The 19,641-nt window shown below is 46.7% G+C and overlaps 1 protein-coding gene and 1 long non-coding RNA gene across 2 annotated transcripts in view; one reads left to right on the forward strand and one right to left on the reverse strand.

Moving 5' to 3' along the window:
* The window catches only part of LOC142818690 (uncharacterized), a 46,788-nt gene extending 38,933 nt beyond the window's left edge, over positions 1–7,855 (reverse strand). Inside the window, exon 1 of the long non-coding RNA XR_012896274.1 lies at positions 6,716–7,855. This is a non-coding gene — a long non-coding RNA (uncharacterized LOC142818690). The remainder of the gene's footprint in view (positions 1–6,715) is intronic.
* A 103-nt stretch (positions 7,856–7,958) lies between these two features.
* Positions 7,959–19,641, forward strand: part of DELE1 (DAP3 binding cell death enhancer 1) — a 43,326-nt gene continuing 31,643 nt past the window's right edge. Inside the window, exons 1-2 of the mRNA XM_075900012.1 lie at positions 7,959–8,115; positions 10,949–11,075. Of these exons, the coding sequence (XP_075756127.1) occupies positions 8,004–8,115; positions 10,949–11,075 (239 nt within the window). The 5' untranslated portion in view covers positions 7,959–8,003. The remainder of the gene's footprint in view (positions 8,116–10,948; positions 11,076–19,641) is intronic.

The raw sequence follows: 19,641 nt of genomic DNA on the forward strand, positions 1-19,641 counted from the left end.
TGTAGAGTTTCCATCACTGGAGATATTTCAGAGCAAGTTACACAGACACCTGTCTAGATCATCCCTGACAGTGCTTGGTCCTGCCACGAGGGCAGGGGACTGGACTCAATGACCTCTTGAGGTCCCTTCCAGTTCTAGGATTCTGTTTTTATATGGCAAGGTCAGGATACCAAGGGGTAAGAGGCAGGATACCATCTACACAACAGAAAATACAAGTCAGATGCCAGGAGTCAAACTGGATTAGGATGCCATAAAATCAAGGAGCAGTTGCAGAAAGCACATAGTCCAGGGCAGGGTGGGACCCAGATGTTCCGACAGATTCATCTTCCTGTTCCTGGCTTAAGTACGGTCATAGCAGATAGGGCCAATCCACCATTCAGGGACTCTGCCAGTCAAACTTCAGAGCTTCACTGGTGCTGAGCTTCATGGATCCTAGGTAAGCCATCATTTGTTAAACAATTAACAAAACTATCCAAAGCCCAAGATTTGGTGGTGATGGGGGACTTCAACTATCCAGACATATGTTGGGAAACTAACACAGCGAGGCACAGGCTATCCAATAAGTTTCTGGACTGCATTGGAGACAACTTTCTGTTTCAGAAGGTTGAAAAAGCTACCAGAGGAGAAGCTGTTCTGGATTTGGTTTTAACAAATAGGGAGGAACTAGTTGAGAACTTGAAAGTGGAAGACAGTATAGGGGACAGTGATCACGAAATAATAGAGTTCATGATCTTAAGGAAAGGTAGAAGGAAGACCAGCACAATTGAGGTAATGGATTTCAGGAAGGCAGATTTTGATAAGCTCAGAGAACTTGTAGGTAAGGTCCCATGGGAAGCAAGACTGAAGGGAAAAACAACTGAGGAGAGTTGGAAGTATTTCAAAGGGACGTTATTAAGGGCCCAAAAGCAAACAATTCCGCTGTGTAGGAAAGATAGAAAATATGGCAAAAGACCAGCTTGGCTTAACAAGGAGATCTTGCATGATCTCAAAATAAAAAAGGAGTCTCATAAAAAATGGAAACTAGGACAACTAACAAAGGATGAATATAGGCAAGCAACACGGGAATGCAGGGGCAACATTAGAAAGGCAAAGGCACAAAATGAGATCAAACTAGCTACAGGCATAAAGGGAAACAAGAAGACCTTTTATAAATACATTAAAAGGAAGAGGAAGACCAAGGACAGGGTAGGCCCACTGCTTAGTGAGGAGGGAGAAGCAGTAACAGGGAACTTGGAAATGGCAGAGATGCTCAATGACTTCTTTGTTTCGGTCTTCACCGAGAAGTCTGGAGGTGTGCCTAACGTAGTGAATACAAGCAGAGAGAGGGTAAGTTTAGAAGATAGGATACACAAAGAACAAGTTAAAAATCACTTAGGAAAGTTAGATGTCAGCAAGTCACCAGGTCCTGATGAAATGCATCCCAGGATACTCAAGGAGCTGATAGAGGAGGTATCTGAGCCTTTAGCTATGATCTTTGAAAAATCATGGCAGACAGGGGAGATTCCAGAAGACTGGAAAAGGGCAAATATTGTGCCCATCTATAACAAGGGGAATAAGAACAACCCAGGAAACTACAGACCGGTCAGTTTAACGTCTGTCCCAGGGAAGATAATGGAGCAGGTAATTAAGGAAATCATATGCAAACACTTGGAAGGTAATAAAGTGATAGGGAATAGCCAGCATGGGTTTGTGAAGAACAAGTCATGCCAAACTAATCTGATAGCTTTCTTTGATAAGATAACGAGCCTTGTGGATAAGGGAGAAGCGGTGGATGTCATATACCTAGACTTTAGTAAGGCATTTGATACGGTCTCGCATGATATTCTTATTGATAAACTAGGCAAATATAACTTAGATAGGGCCACGATAAGGTGGGTGCATAATTGGCTGGATAACCGTAGTCAGAGATTTGTTGTTAACGGTTCTAAATCCTGCTGGAAAGGGATAGCAAGTGGAGTTCCGCAAGGGTCTGTTTTGGGACCCGTACTGTTCAATATCTTCATCAATGATGTAGATATTGGGATAGAGAGTACGCTTATTAAGTTTGCAGATGATACCAAACTGGGTGGGGTTGCGACTTCTTTGGAGGATAGGGACATAATTCAAAATGACCTTAGCAAGTTAGAGAAATGGTCAGAGGTAAACAGGATGAGGTTTAATAAAGAGAAATGCAAAGTGCTCCACTTAGGAAGGAACAATCAGTTCCATACATACAAGATGGGAAGCGACTGTCTAGGAAGGAGCATGGCGGAAAGGGATCTAGGGGTCATAGTGGACCACAAGTTGAATATGAGTCAACAGTGTGATGCTGTTGCAAAAAAAGCAAATATGATTCTAGGTTGTATCAACAGGTGTGTTGTAAGCAAAACTCGTGAAGTCATTCTGCCGCTCTACTCTGCACTAGTTAGGCCTCAGCTGGAGTACTGTGTCCAGTTCTGGGAGCCACATTTCAAGAAAGATGTGGAGAAATTGGAAAGGGTACAGAGAAGAGCGATAAGAATGATTAAAGGTTTAGAGAACATGACCTATGAAGCCAGGCTTCATGAACTGGGCTTGTTTAGTTTGGAAAAAAGAAGATTAAGGGGGGACATGATAGCGGTTTTCAAATATCTAAAAGGGTGTCACAAGGAGGAAGGAGAAAATTTGTTCCTCTTGGTTTCTGAGGACAGGACAAGGAGTAATGGGCTTAAAGTGCAGCAGGGGAGGTTTAGATTGGACATTAGGAAAAAATTCCTAACTGTCAGGGTGGTCAAATATTGGAATAAATTGCCAAGGGAGGTGGTGGAATCTCCCTCTCTGGAGATATTTAAGAACAGGTTGGATAGACATCTGTCAGGGATGGTGTAGACGGAGCTTGGTCCTGCCTTGAGGGCGGGGGGCTGGACTCGATGACCTCTCGAGGTCCCTTCCAGTCCTATTATTGTATGATTCTATGATCATCTGTAGGTTCGGGGGTGGAGTGCAGCTGTTCCCTATAGACCTGGGCTTGAGATCCATAGATCATGACTAAGACTGTGATTCTGTCATAGAGGTCATGGATATCTATCTATCAAATTCGATGACTTTCTGCCACCTCTGATTTCAACAACTGCAGACTCCAGGGCAACCCGAGCAACTGGCTATGGGGCCAGCTGCTTGGGCACCCCACAGATAGCTGCACTTGTTGCTACTCAGGCAGCCCCAGGCTGCTAGTCCTAGGTCTCCATGGGTGAGTGGCGGACTACTTCTTATGGAAATTCAGTGGCTTCTCCAGGGGGCGGGCTCTCTGTAGGGGCAGCACAGTGCTTTGGCAGTGCCGGGGAGCGCAGGCCACCTGGCAAGGGCAGCAGGAAAGGGCTGTGTCTCCCCAGAAGCACATGTATTTTCATGCAGCCAAGCCTGTATCATTCATTTTCCTGTCACATGATACAGCAGCCTCAGCTTGTTTCCACACAGTGGGACAATGTGCATGTCCTCTTAGGTTAACTGCTTAAGCTTTCTTCATTTATTTTTAATAACATATCCTCTCATTTTCATCGTCAATGTGGATAAATGGCTGAAGAATGTGACTGGAAATACAACTACAAATGTTTGAATGATGTGCAGCCTAGTACAAGTGTGCAGCCTAGTACAAGTGAGAATAAGAAGATAAAAACTCCTTGAATCCGCAATTATTCTGATGAGTATTTGAAATTTGGTTTTATAAGTGTTGGTAGTGATAATCACTTGCCATTATGCCTAATCTGTCACACACAACTATCCAACGAGTGCATGAAACCATCAAAACTGAAACACCATTTGGAATGCAAACATCCAGAATACGCGAGTAAGCCCATAGATTTTTACACAAGAGAAATGAATTAGCTTTTGCTAAAAAAAAAAAAGCATGAAAAGTGCACTTTCTATGGGCTCTTCAAATGAAAACTTTGTGATGGCTTCATATACAGTTTCAAAACTAATAGCTGAGACAGGTTAGCCGCATACTGTTGGTGAAAGGTTAATACTTCCTGCATTGCATATTATTACATCCTGTATTTATGGAGGAAAAAAGGGAAATCAGTTGGGTTCTGTGTCTTTATCCAACAATACAGTGAAATGTAGAATTGAAGATATGGCGAAAAATATTGAAGAAATGCTCATTCATCAAATACAGAATAGTCAGTTTCTTGCATTACAAGTGGATGAAAGCACTGATATAGCCGACGCTGCCAATTTGATGTGTTTTGTTAGATATGATTATGAAAGTTCCATTCAAGAAGATCTCTTATTTTGTAAACCACTTCCAACAAGAACAATGGCTGCCGAAATTTTTAAGCTAATCAATGATTTTATTATTCAAAGTGATATTGCCTGGAAAAAGTGTGTTGGACTGAGCAGTGATGGGGCTCGAGTAATGGCAGGGGCTCGCACTGGGCTTGTCCTGTGGATTCGAGCTGTAGCACCTGACTGTATGGATGCACTGTAGTATTCAGAGAGGCACTAGCTGTGAAAACTATGCCATCACTTTTGAGTTCCACTCTTCAAGAATGTGAGAAGTTTATAAATTATATAAAATCTTGTCCTTTGAATTCCAGAATCTTTACTGCTTTGTGCAACGAATTAGGAAGTGAACATGAGCATCTCTTACTACACTGTGAGGTTCAATGGCTGTTGAAAGGAAACATTTGGAAACAATTCTTTGAAATGAAGAATGAAGTTTTATTGTTCTTAGAGCGACACCCTCCATCGGCAAAAGATGTCATATTTACATTTGTTGCATAAATTGCTAGTTTCGTCCCCTGGAAGCTAGTTCAATTTGCCTCAAGAAGAGAGTCACACTTTCAGGCTGGGTCCAACTCCATTTATTGTTTGCAAACAAGTTCGACCGAGGAGCTCAAGTACTCAAAGCAAGGTAGACCACGGGCAGTGCCCGAGCTGAAACTTTTATGGATTCTACATTCCTTCTGGCCAGCGTGTCGCAACGTGATTGGTCACTGCAAGTTTACTCAGTTCCTTGGCAGAAAGTTTAGCAGCTTCTAAGGCATGCGCAATCAGCTAAATGATACGTGCTGTTTCGAGCTTAAGCAGTGGAGGGGAAGAAGCACACTTAGTTTTTACTACACATTTAAAGACAGGTTTCATGAATTTGATTGGTTAACAATGGTGGCTTACTTATGTGATATATTTTGTCTTGTAAATTCAAACTTAAATCATTTAAAAGGCACTAAAATTAATATTTTCAAAGTTCACGAAAAAGTTGAGGCAACAATTTAAAAACTTCCTTTATGGGCACAGCGAGTTAACAAGAGAAACTTTAAGTCTTTTTGTACTTTAACTGAATTACAAGAAAAATATGCTGAAACCAATATCTCAGATACAATTTCTGCAGCAATCCAAGAACACCTCTTGGGCCTAACATCAAGTTTAAATGAATATTTTCCTCCAATTGATGCCAGTAAAATGTGGATTAGAAACCAGTTTACTGTTGACACTGAAAATGAAGAAATACTACAATTGAGTGCATCAGAAGTGGATTAATTAATTGAAATTTCCTGTGACTCTGCCTTAGATGAGAACTTTGATAAACTCTCCTTGATTGATTTTTGGTTAAGCTGTAGAAATTAATATTCTCATTTATCTGAGAAATATGTCATGACGAAAGGCATTAAGAATTTGACTAAGTGTGAAACTAGTTTCTCATCTTTGGTTTTCTTCAAAAATAAATATAGAAATAGATTGAATGTTGAACTAGATTTGAGGATAAAACTTTCTTCTTTTGCTCCTGAGATAAAGTTGCTATGTGATGTAAAACATCACCCTTCCCATTAGTTCTCTTTTTAGTTATTTAAAAGCTATAAAGTGCACACAAATGACTTGTATTCAACTCATTCAATTATAAATAAACTTTACAACTGTTGAAATGCTACTCATTAAACTGTAATTAAGACTTATGTTATGTACTGTTATTGTGAATAAATAATACACAGTGAAAATATATTCACTTTTTTAATATGCATTTATATTTTTGGGCTGCAAAAAACAGTACAAAAAAAATGGGTTCCAACTAAAGTAAAAAGTTTGGGAAACCCTGGTCTAGCCAGCTTTCTATCCATCTTACAGTCCACTTATCCAATCCATATTCTTTTAACTTTCTGGCAAGAATATTGTGGGTGTCCGTATCAAAAGTTTTGCTAAAGCTGGTACTGATGGCTTTGGGAGTACCAGAAACTTATTTGCATATTCATCATTTGCTTAATGAATATGCAAATAAATGTTACCAGTCATCCAAAAGCTCCATAATGGATTTACTGGTCCCCGTGTCAAAAAGTTTGGGAACCCCTGTTCTGTTGCATAGCAGGAGGAACACCACTTGAGCGACTTAGCAAGTGGAGGAGGTTTATATCCTGGTGCTCTGCAAAAGGGATTGTCCCTGAGGATGTGCCTATCCTCAGGGACAATCCCTTTTGCAGAGCACCAGAATATAAACCTCCTATTCATCATATCCTGGACTATGTCTTATACCTGAAACAATTGGAACTCTGTCCCATCCTTAAAGGTACATCTTGTGGCAATTACCGCTTTCTGTCACTCTATAGCTGGGACTTCGGTCTTTGCACATCCCACGACTAGAAGATTTCTAAAAGGTCTGATAAACCTTAATCTACTGTGCAGACCTCCACCCCCATCCTGGAACTTGAACTTTGTACTGGACACACCCCTTTGAGCCTATAGCTACTACACCTCTTCAGATACTCACATTGAAAGTAGTTTTCCCGCTTGCTATAGCGTCAACCCGCAGGGTCAGTGAACTTGCGGCTTTAACGTCAACACCTCCGTACACAGTTTTTAACAAGTGACGCTTTGGCCTCACACAGCTTTTATTCCAAAAGGCTGTTCGGCTTTCCATCTTAAGGAGCCCATTGTACTACCCTCCTTTTATCCTGCACCCCACAACAGTAAGGACAGGCACACTTGCATATATTGGACCTTCGGAGGGCACTATCCTTTTATATAGACAGAACCAGAGACTGGCACAAAAGGGACCATCTGTTAGTCTCCCCCATGATCCCTGGCTTCCCTGTGCTTACAGGGTCTGAGCTGCAGGATTTTAAAAATGGCACCCAAGATGGTGGCCGTCTTAAAGGGGCAGCCTCCTTTTTAATTTTTTTTTTTTTTTAATTTTTGCTCAACAATTCTGTTCTGGGGGGCTTTTGCTTTTTTTTTTTCCTGCTGCTGTTTTGGCTCTTTGTTAACTGGGTTGGCCACCCCTGGACTAGTTGACTGACTATCTGATAGGCATTTGCTTATCAGATAGTCGACTAGTCTTTAACGACCCTAATTCCCTGGCAGAGCCTCCTGTCCAGACTGGCAGAATAGGCCTGTGGTAGGTCGCTTTGAGGTGACGGCGATCTGTCATTAAGGGAAGCGCCTGTGGCTACACGTTGCGGGTTTGCAGTTGGAGCAGTGAGTGGCTGCTAGCAGCGTGGGCATCATGCAGTTGGGTCTGCTCGGTCTGCAGAAGCGAAGGGCGAGGGGCTGAGAGCAGCCTGCAGCTCCCTGCAGGGGTCCAGAGAGGCTGGCGAGAGGCTGGTCTCGGGGGGCAGGTGCAGAACGAGGAGCGAGGGGCTCACGCTGCGGGGGGCTCCAGGGTGGAGATTAGGAAACGCTCTTTCCTAGGCGGGCGGGGAGCGCTGGGCGGGGTCCCGAGGGAGGGGGGAGTCCCCGTCCCTAGGGTTTGTCTCGGCCGGGCTGGCTGAGCGGGGGTTGGGCCGGGCAGGGGCTGGACTTGACTCCTGAGGTCTCTCCCCGGCCCCCACCCGCCTCCTCCGCGATTCTGGGTCAGTCTAGCCAGAGTGCCTCTTTCTGGTCCGGGGGGTACCCTCTATCCTTCGCATCGCCTCTCTATGGTCTGCAGCCCGGCTAGTCTACACAACTCCTAGCGATGGCTTCGGGGTGCTCTGTCCTCTCTATGGTGTGTCCCCTCTAGCCTGCACAGGGCTTCTCTATGGCCTTATGGACCCTTCTAGTCCTCGCATTCCTTCTCCATGGTTTCTACAGGGCCGCTCTACCCTCCACGTTTCCTCTCTATGGTCCCTCACGCGGTGCAGCCTAGGAACGGGAGCGGGATGTGGCGGCTGCAGGGGCTGCTGAGCCGAGGTCAGAGCGGGGGCGGGGCTCAGACAGCGCTGCTCGCTCGGGGCTGACCCGGGACAGGGCAGGGGGAGGGGCGGGGCTGACCCGGGACAGGGCAGGGGGAGGGACAGGGCTGACCCGGGACGGGGCAGGGGGAGGGGCAGGGCTGACCCGGGATGGGAACGGGGTGGCAGGGCTGACCCGGGACGGGGCAGGGGGAGGGGCAGGGCTGACCCGGGACGGGGCAGGGGGAGGGGCAGGGCTGACCCGGGATGGGAACGGGGTGGTAGGGCTGACCCGGGACGGGGCAGGGGGAGGGGCAGGGCTGACCCGGGATGGGAACGGGGTGGCAGGGCTGACCCGGGATGGGAACGGGGGGAGGGGCAGGGCTGACCCGGGATGGGAACGGGGTGGCAGGGCTGACCCGGGACGGGGCAGGGGGAGGGGCAGGGCTGACCCGGGATGGGAACGGGGGGAGGGGCAGGGCTGACCCGGGATGGGAACGGGGTGGCAGGGCTGACCCGGGACGGGGCAGGGGGAGGGGCAGGGCTGACCCGGGATGGGAACGGGGGGAGGGGCAGGGCTGACCCGGGATGGGGCAGGGGGAGGGGCAGGGCTGACCCGGGACAGGGCAGGCGAGGAGCAGAGGGAGTGGCAGGGCTGAATGAGGACAAGGCGGGAGAGTGGCAGGGCTCTGTAAAAAGGTGCCCAGAGCTCGGTGGCCCAGTCACCCTGTGGCGTGGGGAAGCGTAGGTAAAATGGTTTGGACAGTGGAAGTGGATGGTCACTCCACCGCTCCGCATCCTAAATATGTAACCAAAACGCTGCATGTCAGAGCTTGGCAAGGGACAGGCAGGACAGACAGCCAGTCCTCTGCTGACCAGTCAGGGGAGGTTGATGCACCTGCAGGACGGCTCATGTCACTGCCACCTGGGCTCATGGGCAGAGCTATTTGGGCACTTGTTACTGGGCCTGTTGTGCGACCTTGGATTAGTCCTCTCCCTTCTCGCTTTCCCCATTTCTTTTGTTAAAGCAGTTTGCTGATGACAAGCCTTGTATAAAATCTAGGGATTATTATTTTAGAATACTAAGAACATTAACAATGCAATGTTAGGTACGGTGGGGCCTAGCCCAGTTCTGGTCTTCTCCTGACCTTCCACAATAGGAGTGTTTAATTCCCCAAAATCCAGATACAGGCAGACTATAAAAGCACATCTAAGGTGACATTTGCCATTGCTCTAAGAAGTCCCAGAGAGAACCTGGTATATTACCCCTCCCTCAGTGTCTGCCAACCAGCAGCATGTGCTGGATCAGAAATGGTCCTATTAGTGGAAGTGTTGGGAATAGAGATAATGGTTTGGGGAAGGGGATGAGATGCTCTTGTATTTTCAGTGCCTATTGCCAGCATTATGGGAATTTTGATGCAGAAGACCTTCAGTCAGTACGTCATTTAATTAACACTGTGACATCTTTAGGGATTAAGTGACTAGTCCACTATCCTATAAGCAAATGCTTATCAGATAGTCAACTAATGACTTGACTAGTTGCTCCCCCCCCCTTTGATAGAGGCAACAAGGGGGAGTAGAATCTGGTGCTGGGGGGAGCTGGCTTAAAAGCTGATTCCCCCCCAGTACCATATCCATTGGGAGAAGGAGCAGGGGCATAGTGGGAAACTGGTGAAGCTTCCACCTTTGAAATGGAGCAAGAGCAGGGCTCCTGCTACATTTCAGAAGCAGAAGTGCTGCAGGAGTCTAGGGTGAGCTGGGGATTCAGATAGTCCCCTACTGGCCCAGCACTCCCAATGCTTTGCTTTTGAGATATACAAGAACCTTCTTGAGGCTCTTGTACATTTCAAAATCAGGGAGCCTGGGGCCAGCAGGGGGGAATGCTTGAGTCCCCCACTGGCCATATTCCCCGTAGCATGTCCACCTTTGAAATATAGCAACATTTCAAAAGCAGAGGTGCCCTTATTGAGTAATCGAATAGTTGATGCAAATTACATCGACTATTTGATTAGTTGATTAATTTAAATTTAACATCCTTAGCCATCTTAGCAGGAAACAGCAGTGGGCAGGAAACAGTATGATGATGTTTCTTAATGCACTAGCCTCTTAACTTGATGTTCAGTGCACTTGTTCTCTTTCACTTAAAACATAAAGCCACACCTCCTTTAAATTAATATCTCAGCCTGCTTTGTTTATTTGTCAAAAGGAATCCGAAAAGCAGAAAGGTAGTCCTGTTTTTTGTAATTGGTGCTTTTTGGAGTTGTGCTTACTAAGCTGAGACTACCTGGCAATGCTATAGGAAATTCAAATACTTGCTAAACTACAATTTCCATTTCAGTTAACCCTACAATTCAAAATTCCCCATTGTTAGGGAGCTTTATGACCCCCACAGCAGAAGTATAACAGAGCTGCTGCTGCCCACACTTCTTGAACCAGATTTGATTGCAGTCCATCTTTCTGCTCTGGATGGAGGCTGAGGCTGGGAAATTTTGCCCAAAGGAGAGAATTCCTGGAAGTTCCACATCAAATGGGGATTTAGAGTGGAAATGTTCCAGCATCTTCCACTTCAGGCTGTTTGCTTCCCAAGTAACTAGAGATGAGACTTAAAATTTCCTTGTACCGGCACCATCTCACTCCTAAAATGAGTGGAAAATGGGATCTCTGGCTCCCTTTGGAGCAGAATGTGAGCCTGTGAGGCACTACCAACATCCTGCTATAGCTGGACCCAGTATTCCAGAGAGGATAGAGCATGTCCTAATGCTTGGGAGACACCTCTGGACTGGAGTAGTTGAAATCTCCTCCCAGCAGAATCCCAATACATGTCTCCCCTCTCTTTCTCATTCCATACGCAGCCCTTCACCGCCTCCATGTGCTGAACGCTTCAAGCTCTGTCCATGGGATCCCAACCCTCCCTGGCAATGAGGAGCTCCGTAACACCACCTCAGCACTCAGTGCTGGACAGACACCAACTGAACAGAGGTGAGGATGGGCATCCTTTGATGTGGGTGAGCAGGGAGGAAACTTGGGCAGCCCCTATGTTGCACTACTTAGCTAAGATGCAGAGTGAGGGTCTGGGAATAGTCTTGCCTAGCTCACATGTCCCATTCTTTATTGGGGGAGATGCAGCTGAATTTCTCCATTATTCTAAGATCTATTAAAAATGAAAACCAGCTGACTAAAGAGATCTTCAGCCAACTCTTAGCACTGTTGATTGCAGGCTATCTGGGCCTGCTGATTTAAGAATATCTGTCCTAAACAGATGTAGTGTAATATCATTTTTATTTAGACAGTCTTTCTATTAAGTGGTCATCATTCTTGTCGGTGTGTCTGTCATGTGATTTTTCAACTTGCCACTCCTGCTCATGCACCAACACAGCCACCCCTGCCAGTTCTTGCAGGCGTGCTCTGCCGCCTGGCTCAGTGCCGCTCTGTTCCACTTGCGGGGAGGCGCTGCTGCTGTGGCCGACGTGGCAGGCATGCTCTCTCTTGCCACCACCCTCCCCCCCGACAGCCTGACTGCAGGAGTCCTCACAGGTCAGGCTCAGCTTGTGGAGGAGGGGAGCTGGCTGCGAGGCATTGCAGGTAAACGTGTGCTGCAAGCAGACCTCTGACCTCTGCGTGTCCCAGCCCATAATATTTCCTCCCCCAGGGGAGACCTGCATGGCTGCCACTGGCTACCCCGCCAGCCCAGTGCTCTGCCCCAGCCAGCGATTCTTCCCAGCCTGTTCTGAGCGTCCCCTGCCAACCCTGCTTGCCCTCCCCCATCCCCATGTGTAATCCCCCAGGCACAGCCCACCCGCCCCCCTAATTTGTAAAAGCCTCCTCTCTGGGCACAGCCCGCACCACGCGGCTCCACTCGTGGGGAGGTGCTACTGTTGTGGCTGACGCGCAGGGCCGGCTCTAGGTTTTTTGCTGTTGGTGGGGAAACCAACACCGGGAAAAAATTCTGTTGAAGGGGGGAAAAAAGAGGGAGGGGGCAGGGGGGAGATCGAAGTTGTTGAACAAAAAAAAAGGACTCCATGACTTAAGCCATAAAATAAAATAAAACCGCACTTTAAGCCTTTAAGAGTGAGTGCATGGATAGGAACAGGGGAGCTTCCCCTAGGGCTTCTGTCTGGCAGCCATTTTGTGGAACCAGGTAAGCATGGGGGCTGGGGTTGGAGGGTGTTGGGGGCCAGGCGCTGAGTGTTTGTGGAGTTGCCAGGTGCCTGGCATTTTCGCCTCCTGGCTGGGGAAAAAAATCAGAAAATAGCAGACATCTGGCAACCCTAGTCAGGAAAGGGGCATCCTACCTGGGATTCCCACATGATGTAGGCGGAAGGGTGCCTGATGGCCAGGTCCAGGCTACGGGGCTGGCGGAGCGGAGCCTCCGCTTGGAGTGGAGAGGCTCTTGGAGAAGGTAGCGGCTGCCGGGGAGGAGCAGGACTCAGGAGACAGGGCTGGCCAGCAGGCTCCAGGGCCGGGCACACATGGTGCCAGTGCTGGCTGTGCATAGGGTTGCCAGGTGTCCAGTTTTCTACCAGACGTCCAGTATTTGCGCCCTCTCTCCAGTAGAAAATACCGGACACATGCAATGTCCGGTATCTTCTGAATTTCTGGCGGGGGCGGGGAAACGACTGGGAGGTGGGGCCGCGTTTGGAGCTGGGAGCCCTGTGATCACGTGCAAAGGCAGGGTGGGGACACTGGCCGGGACTCCCAGCCACTCCCCCCGCCCGGCTTCTGCATACAACCAGAGGCTCCCAGTGCCAATTGTGGCCCTGCCTCCCAGCTGGGAGCCTCTGGTTGCATGCAGAAACGGGGCGTGGGGAGTGGCTGAAAGCCACTCCCCCACCCCCGCCCAGCTTCTACTAGCAACTAGAGGGAGTGCCTGCCGGAGGCACGGCCGGCCCCCCCTTCCTCCTGGCCAGCCCCGCCTCCCGCCCCCCTTCCTTCCAGCCGGTCCCTCCCCCGCCACCCATGATCAAGTGTGTCCGGTATTTTGGGGGGGTCTACCTGGTAACCCTAGCTGCTCAGCTGTGGTGCCTCCCACGACCCTTTAAAATCAGTGGAGCGGGGCTGGGCATTGCCATGGGTGGTGCCAGCTGCTTAGCGACTGCCGGAGAGGAGCAGGAGAGGAGACAGGGGCAGCCAGCAGGCTCCGGGCGTGCATTGGTGCCAGCTGGCTGCGCAGCCATGGCATTTCTCGGGCCATGGCCCTTTAAAATCGGCGGGGCGGAGCTTGGCGTTGCCGGGGGCGGCGCCAGCTGCTTACCTGAAATGCCGCCCCTGGTAAAGTGCCGTCCCAAGCACCTGCCTGATTTGCTGGTGCCTAGAGCTGGCCCTGCCGACGCGGCACGCATGCTCTGCCACTACCTCTTGCCACTCTCCACCCCTCCATGCTGGCCTGACTGCTTAAGGCAGGGGTGTTCAAACTTTTTTCAAAGAGGGCCAGATTTGATGAAGTGAACATGCGTGAGGGCCGACCATTTTGCCTGACATTCTTTGAACCATTAAAATTAAATGCAAATTAACTATTTTATGCAAAGTTTATTGCAAACGGCATATTTTTCATTTCGTCACATGGATGACAAATCTAAACAGGTGTTAAATCACTCTGCCTTTCATATCTGAAGGCCAGATGAAAAAAAAAATCCAGGAAGCTGAAATATATGTCAGGAACATTGTAAAGTACATTACATATTATTGGTAATAAAGGTTGTCTGTCAACTTTTAAGTTCAAAAAATATGAACAGGAACATAACACCAAGTATATATGTTGTGTCCAAATATATTTATAACTGATTTAGACCAACTGACATTAACTGAGATTTTACAATGTATTCATCTCAATACATATGGATTCGTTGGGGGCCATAAAAGATAGATATTGCCAAATTACCTGTGGGGCCGTATTAAACCGGAACACGGGCCGCAATTGGCCCGCGGGCCGGACTTTGGACATGCCTGGCTTAAGGTTACGAAGAACTAACAATTTCATTTTCTAGGCCCTTCACCTCACCTCCGCTGTGGAGATGTCTGCCCTGACTTGCTGCCAGCTTGGATCACCCATTTCCAAATATTCCAACAAACAGCTCCCCACTACCATTATCTGTCAAATAAACTCCCCATCAACATTCACAGCTCCTTCAACTCCCCCCTGAAAGTCTACTTGTGCTATAATGTGTACAGCACCCATAGGTGGACAGTTGGTGTTCCGTGACAGCTTTTGGTGTTCCTTGCCTTCTCTCCCCATGCTTTTTCTCAATTGTGCTCATCTGTTGTCTCACTTATATTTGGAATGGTAGGTTTGTTCTGTGTTTCCATAACACCTAGCACCTTGAACACTCATACACAAATTCCAGTCACATTGAACTTTCCAAAAGCCCTTCCAAAAACATTTTGTAAAAAAGTCTAGTTCAAAATATATAAGCAGATCAAAACAAACCTTACTATTTTTTTAGTTGAAACACTAGATTTAAGACCAAAAAGACAAAAATAAAAAATATTAAAAACAAACTTTTTGAAAAGACAATCATTCTAAAAGCACACCAAAAGGCTAAAAATAATTAAAAAGTGCACCAAAAAGTCAAAAATAAAGTTTTAAGCTAGCAATTTAGGAGAAAAATTGGATGGCTAACATTTAACAACTAGCTTGAATTGTACTTAGCCATCCAATCTTTCTCCTAAATTGCTAGCTTAAAACTTTATTTTTGACTTTTTGGTGCACTTTTTAATTATTTTTAGCCTTTTGGTGTGCTTTTAGAAAGATTGTCTTTAAAGATAGACGTACTAGAAAGTACATCCTTATCCTAATGTGATGAGCGTATGCCATCCTGATTGTCTCCAAACACAGAACAGAAACATTTATTTAACACTTGGGCCTTATCTGCATTGTCATCTTCATTAATAGCTTTTGAAAGCTTGTTTTAAAAAGGAGAGGTTTGTAGGGCATAAGGGAGAGTTTGTGGAGCATGTCATATCTGTAACAGGACAATGCAGTAAATATGTAAATCTTGCACACATGCGTACTCAGTTGGCCCATAAGAGTCTATTTGTCTAGAAGAATGCCTCTCTGAAAGGTATGATTATTCTGGATTGCTGAACAAGTTATTTGCTCTTACTGGCTACGTCTACACTGGCATGAATTTCCGGAAATGCTTAAAACGGAACAGTTTTCCGTTATAAGTATTTCCAGAAAAAGAGCATCTACATTGGCAGGATGCTTTTCCGAAAAAGCCCTTTTTCCGGAAAAGCGTCTGTGGCCAATGTAGACGCGCTTTTCCGGAAAAAAGCCCCAATCGTCATTTTCGCGATCGGGGCTTTTTTGCGAAAAAGACTACTGTGCTGTCTACACTGGCCCTTTTCCAGAACAGTTTTCCGGGAAAAGGACTTTTGCCCGAGCGGGAGCAGCATAGTTTTTCCGGAAAAGCAGCTGATTTCTTACAGTAGATCGTCAGCACTTTTCCGGAAATTCAAGGGGCCAGTGTAGACAGCTCGCAGCTTATTCCGGAAAAGTGGCCGCTTTTCTGGAATAAGTGGCCCAGTGTAGACACAGCCACTGTGTTTAAAGAGCCCACACATTTTCAGAAGGACACTTGCAAACAAACACAAAATGCAGACGCAGGAAAGCAAGAATACAGACTCATTTTGGCCTTTATTTTTCAGTGGGGAAAAATCAGATTTCAAGAGGGTTTAAATATTTTCTTAAGACAAAACTGGCCTTGGCTGTTGTCCTTATGGGTTAGAAAATTGTAATGTTTAGAAACTAATGATGTTTTATTGCTAGCTGCAGGATGCCTTCCAGCATTTCTCCTAACTTGAAGGCCACCTAAAACAACATAGTTTTTCTACCCACACATTACAGACAGAAGTAGCTATCTGTCCTCTAGTTTATTTGATGGTCAGTAACCGATCCTCCCTCTCCAGCACTTCTGCTGCCTGCAGCTGGCCCTCTCCTCTGCACCAGTCTGTCCAACTCGCTGCCCTGTTCCGTGGCTGGCCTGGCTCTGCAGGGCCCATGGGAATGGACCCTGTTCCATGGGTTCTCAGCTGCTCCTCTTTCCTACTCCCTGCAGTGTCCTGAGTGAGAAGAGATAGCAGGTTTGCTGGAGCAGGTCACCTCATGCTAGAACCCAGCATTCAGGCCATTTCAGTGAGGGAACTCAGCACAGTTACTTAACCAATTGCTTATGGCAATGAAAATGAGGGTGAGAGGAGTCTTCAAGCCATGTTTATAGGTTACCAGTAGGACCTCAGACTTCACCTAGAAATGAATCAGCAGCCAGTGCAACCCCTGGAGCATGAGTCTAGGGACTCCTGGAACAACACATTGCTTCATTTGCAGGCAGGCATCTGCAGCAGCATGTGAATGCTTTTCAGGCATGTTGCCCTGTAGAGCAATACAGCAGCCATACAGGTGCCTAAAAGTCCTGGAAAGGCTAGACCAGCACACTCATGCCAATTGAAGGCAATGAAGAGTGCGCCTGTCAACAGATGCCACTATGAAATCCAGTAACTGGGAATAACAGAAAGCAGGAAAATGCAGCTACTGAGATCATCTCTGCAATCCTTGCTTTTTTAGCATCTGGGCTAAGCTTTATCCATAGTATCTATTCCCAGATCTGCCTTCTGTCTGTTCCTTACCACTTCAAACTGGACTCCCCTGACTACTCCTAATTCTGTGGCCTCTGCCACTGCGCACGTTGCTTCTACTTTTCCTGCTTCCTACCTAATACCTGTCGAGAGAGCACCAAATAGTACCCCCTAAAAGGAGGGAAGTGAATAACACATCTGTAGTTTGTGCTGTGCAGGCAGCCAAGCAGAAGCCCTGAATTCCCTCAGCATGCCTAGAGGGGATACAGAAGGATAATTATGAAGCATTAAAGTTTTTAAAACTCTGATACCTGTAGCTGCAGCCACAAGCCTCCTGCTGCTAACTCTTTCCCTGTACCTGCAGTAGCAAGCCTACAAAAAAAACCTGAGCTGGCAGCTGCTCTTCTGACAGCTTCAGCACCATCTCCATAGTCACTCTGTTTCATGCTTATATTTTGAAGTCTAATATCATGGAACCCCCTTTCAAAATTGATGCCAAATTTCCCACCATTCAACTGACATGCCAGTTTTCATGCTGCACCGCTCTTGCAGATAGGTTAATTTGAGAGGCTGCATCTCAGGCCAGGTCTACACTAGGAGGTTAGGTTGAAGTTAGCTGCATTAGGTCAATTTGGGGCTGGTTCTATTCAATACCTTCATTAATTATTTAGATGATGGCATAGAGAGTACATTATTAAGTTTGCAGATGATGACAAGCTGGGAGGGGTTGCAAGTGCTTTGGAAAATACGGTCAAAATCATCTGGACAAACTAGAGAAATGGTCTGAGGTAAACAGGGTGAAGTTTAATAAGGACAAATTCAAAGTACAGTAAAACTCCAGTAATCCGGCATCCAGTTGTATGGCACTTCCGATAGTCCGGCATCAAAATGGCAAGAGCCTAGTGAGTGACCTTTGGCAAAAAATGAGTCACAAGGCAGCAGCGGCAGCAGCTGAACCGAGCAAAAAGGGTAAAAAAGTGTTAAAAAAACTAAAACATTACTGTATACTGTATACAGTGTGTACAATAAGGGTTAAAAACACTTTATATACAGTATATACTGTATATAGTATATATATAACCAGTTTATAGGACCTCATGATAGTCCAGCACATCAGATAATCCGGCACTACCTAGATCCCAAAGGTTCTGGATTATCGAAAGTCTACTGTACTCCACTTAGGAAGGAACAATCAGTTTCACACATACAGAATGGGAAGTGATTGTCTAGGAAAGAATACTTCTGAAAGAGATTTATGGGTCATAGTGGATCACAAGTTAACATGAGTCAACAGTGTGGCACTGTTGCAAAAAAGCAAACATGATTCTGGGATGCATTAATAGGAGTGTTCTGAGCAAGACATGAACAGTCTTTTTTTTGCTGTACATTGTGCTGATTGGGCCTCGGAGTATTCTGTCCAGTTCTGGGCACCACATTTGAAGAAAGATGTAGAGAAACTGGAGAAGGTCCAGAAAAGAGCAACAAAAATGATTAAAGGTCTAGAAAACATGACCTATGAGGGAAGACTGAAATAACTGGATTTGTTTAGATTAGAAAAGAGAGGACTGAGAGGGGACATGATAGAGGTTTTCAAGTATCTATAAGGGTGTTACAAGGAGAAGGGAGAAAAATTGTACTCCTTGGCTTCTGAGGATAGGACAAGAAGCAATGGGCTTAAATTGCAGCAAGGGAGGTTTAGGTTGGACATTAGGAAAAACTTCCTGCCTGTCAGGGTGGTTAAACACTGGAATAAATTGCCTAGGGAGGTTGTGGAATCTCCATCCCTGGAGATATTTAAGAGCAGGTTAGACAGACACCTGTCAAGGATGATCTGGTCCTGTGGTGAGGGCAGGGGACTGGACTCGATGACCTCTCAAGGTCCCTTCCAATTCTATGATTCTGTGATTTTATAAACAATGGGGCTACGTCTACACTGGCCCCTTTTCCGGAAGGGGCATGTAAATTTCAGCAGTCGTCGTAGGGAAATCCGCGGGGGATTTAAATATCCCCCACGGCATTTAAATAAAAATGTCCGCCGCTTTTTTCCGGCTTTTAAAAAAGCCGGAAAAGAGCGTCTAGACTGGCCTCTTCAAAGAATAAGAGCCTCCGGAAAAGGGCACTTTTTCCGGAGGATCGGGGCCAGTCTAGACGCTCTTTTCCGGCTTTTTTAAAAGCCGGAAAAAAGCGGCGGACATTTTTATTTAAATGCCGCGGGGGATTTAAATATCCCCCACGGATTTCCCTACGACGACTAGTGAAATTTACATGCCCCTTCCGGAAGAGGGGCCAGTGTAGACGTAGCCTAAGTCTATACCACCAAGCCCATTCCACCCACTTTAAGGGTGGCTGAAGTAGATTTCTGTACTCCTTGATGAGAAGAGTAATGCTAAATTCATCATTGCTTGGTCAACTTTGAAATAGTGCAGATGTAGCACTGTAAAAGTCAACGTTCTTGGACTCTGGGAAGCATCCCACAGTGAGCCAATGTGACTGCTCTGGCCAGCACTTTCAACTCTGTTGCTGTCCCAGGCACACAGGAAAAGCCCTGGGAAATTAAAATTAATTTCCTGTGTGGCCAGTATGGCAAGCCCAGCTGCAGACCTCAGCAGCACACCTGACCATGAATGCCCAGGGTCTTAAATGAGCTCCAGCATGGAGTTTGCAGGGGTTCCTGGATCTGAATGCTGTGTGAGGAGAGGAATCAGTGCAGGCATAACTCCGAAGCAGCAGAAGAAACACTGATATCGATGCCAAAATCACACAGGTGATGGTGGAGAAAGGATACACCAGGGACTCCCAGCAGTGCCATGTGAAAATAAAGGAGCTCAGACAGGCGTACCAGAAGACAAAGGAGGCAAATGGTCAGAGCTGCAAACATGCAACTTCTATGAGCAGCTGCATGGGATTTGGAGGACTAGGAGGAGGGTAATGGAGACCCAACCACTGTCCCAAAGCTGTCCATGGATTCCTCCCA

The sequence above is a fragment of the Pelodiscus sinensis genome, chromosome 17 (genome assembly GCF_049634645.1).
Source record: "Pelodiscus sinensis isolate JC-2024 chromosome 17, ASM4963464v1, whole genome shotgun sequence".
In the NCBI taxonomy this organism is placed as follows: Eukaryota; Metazoa; Chordata; order Testudines; family Trionychidae; genus Pelodiscus; species Pelodiscus sinensis.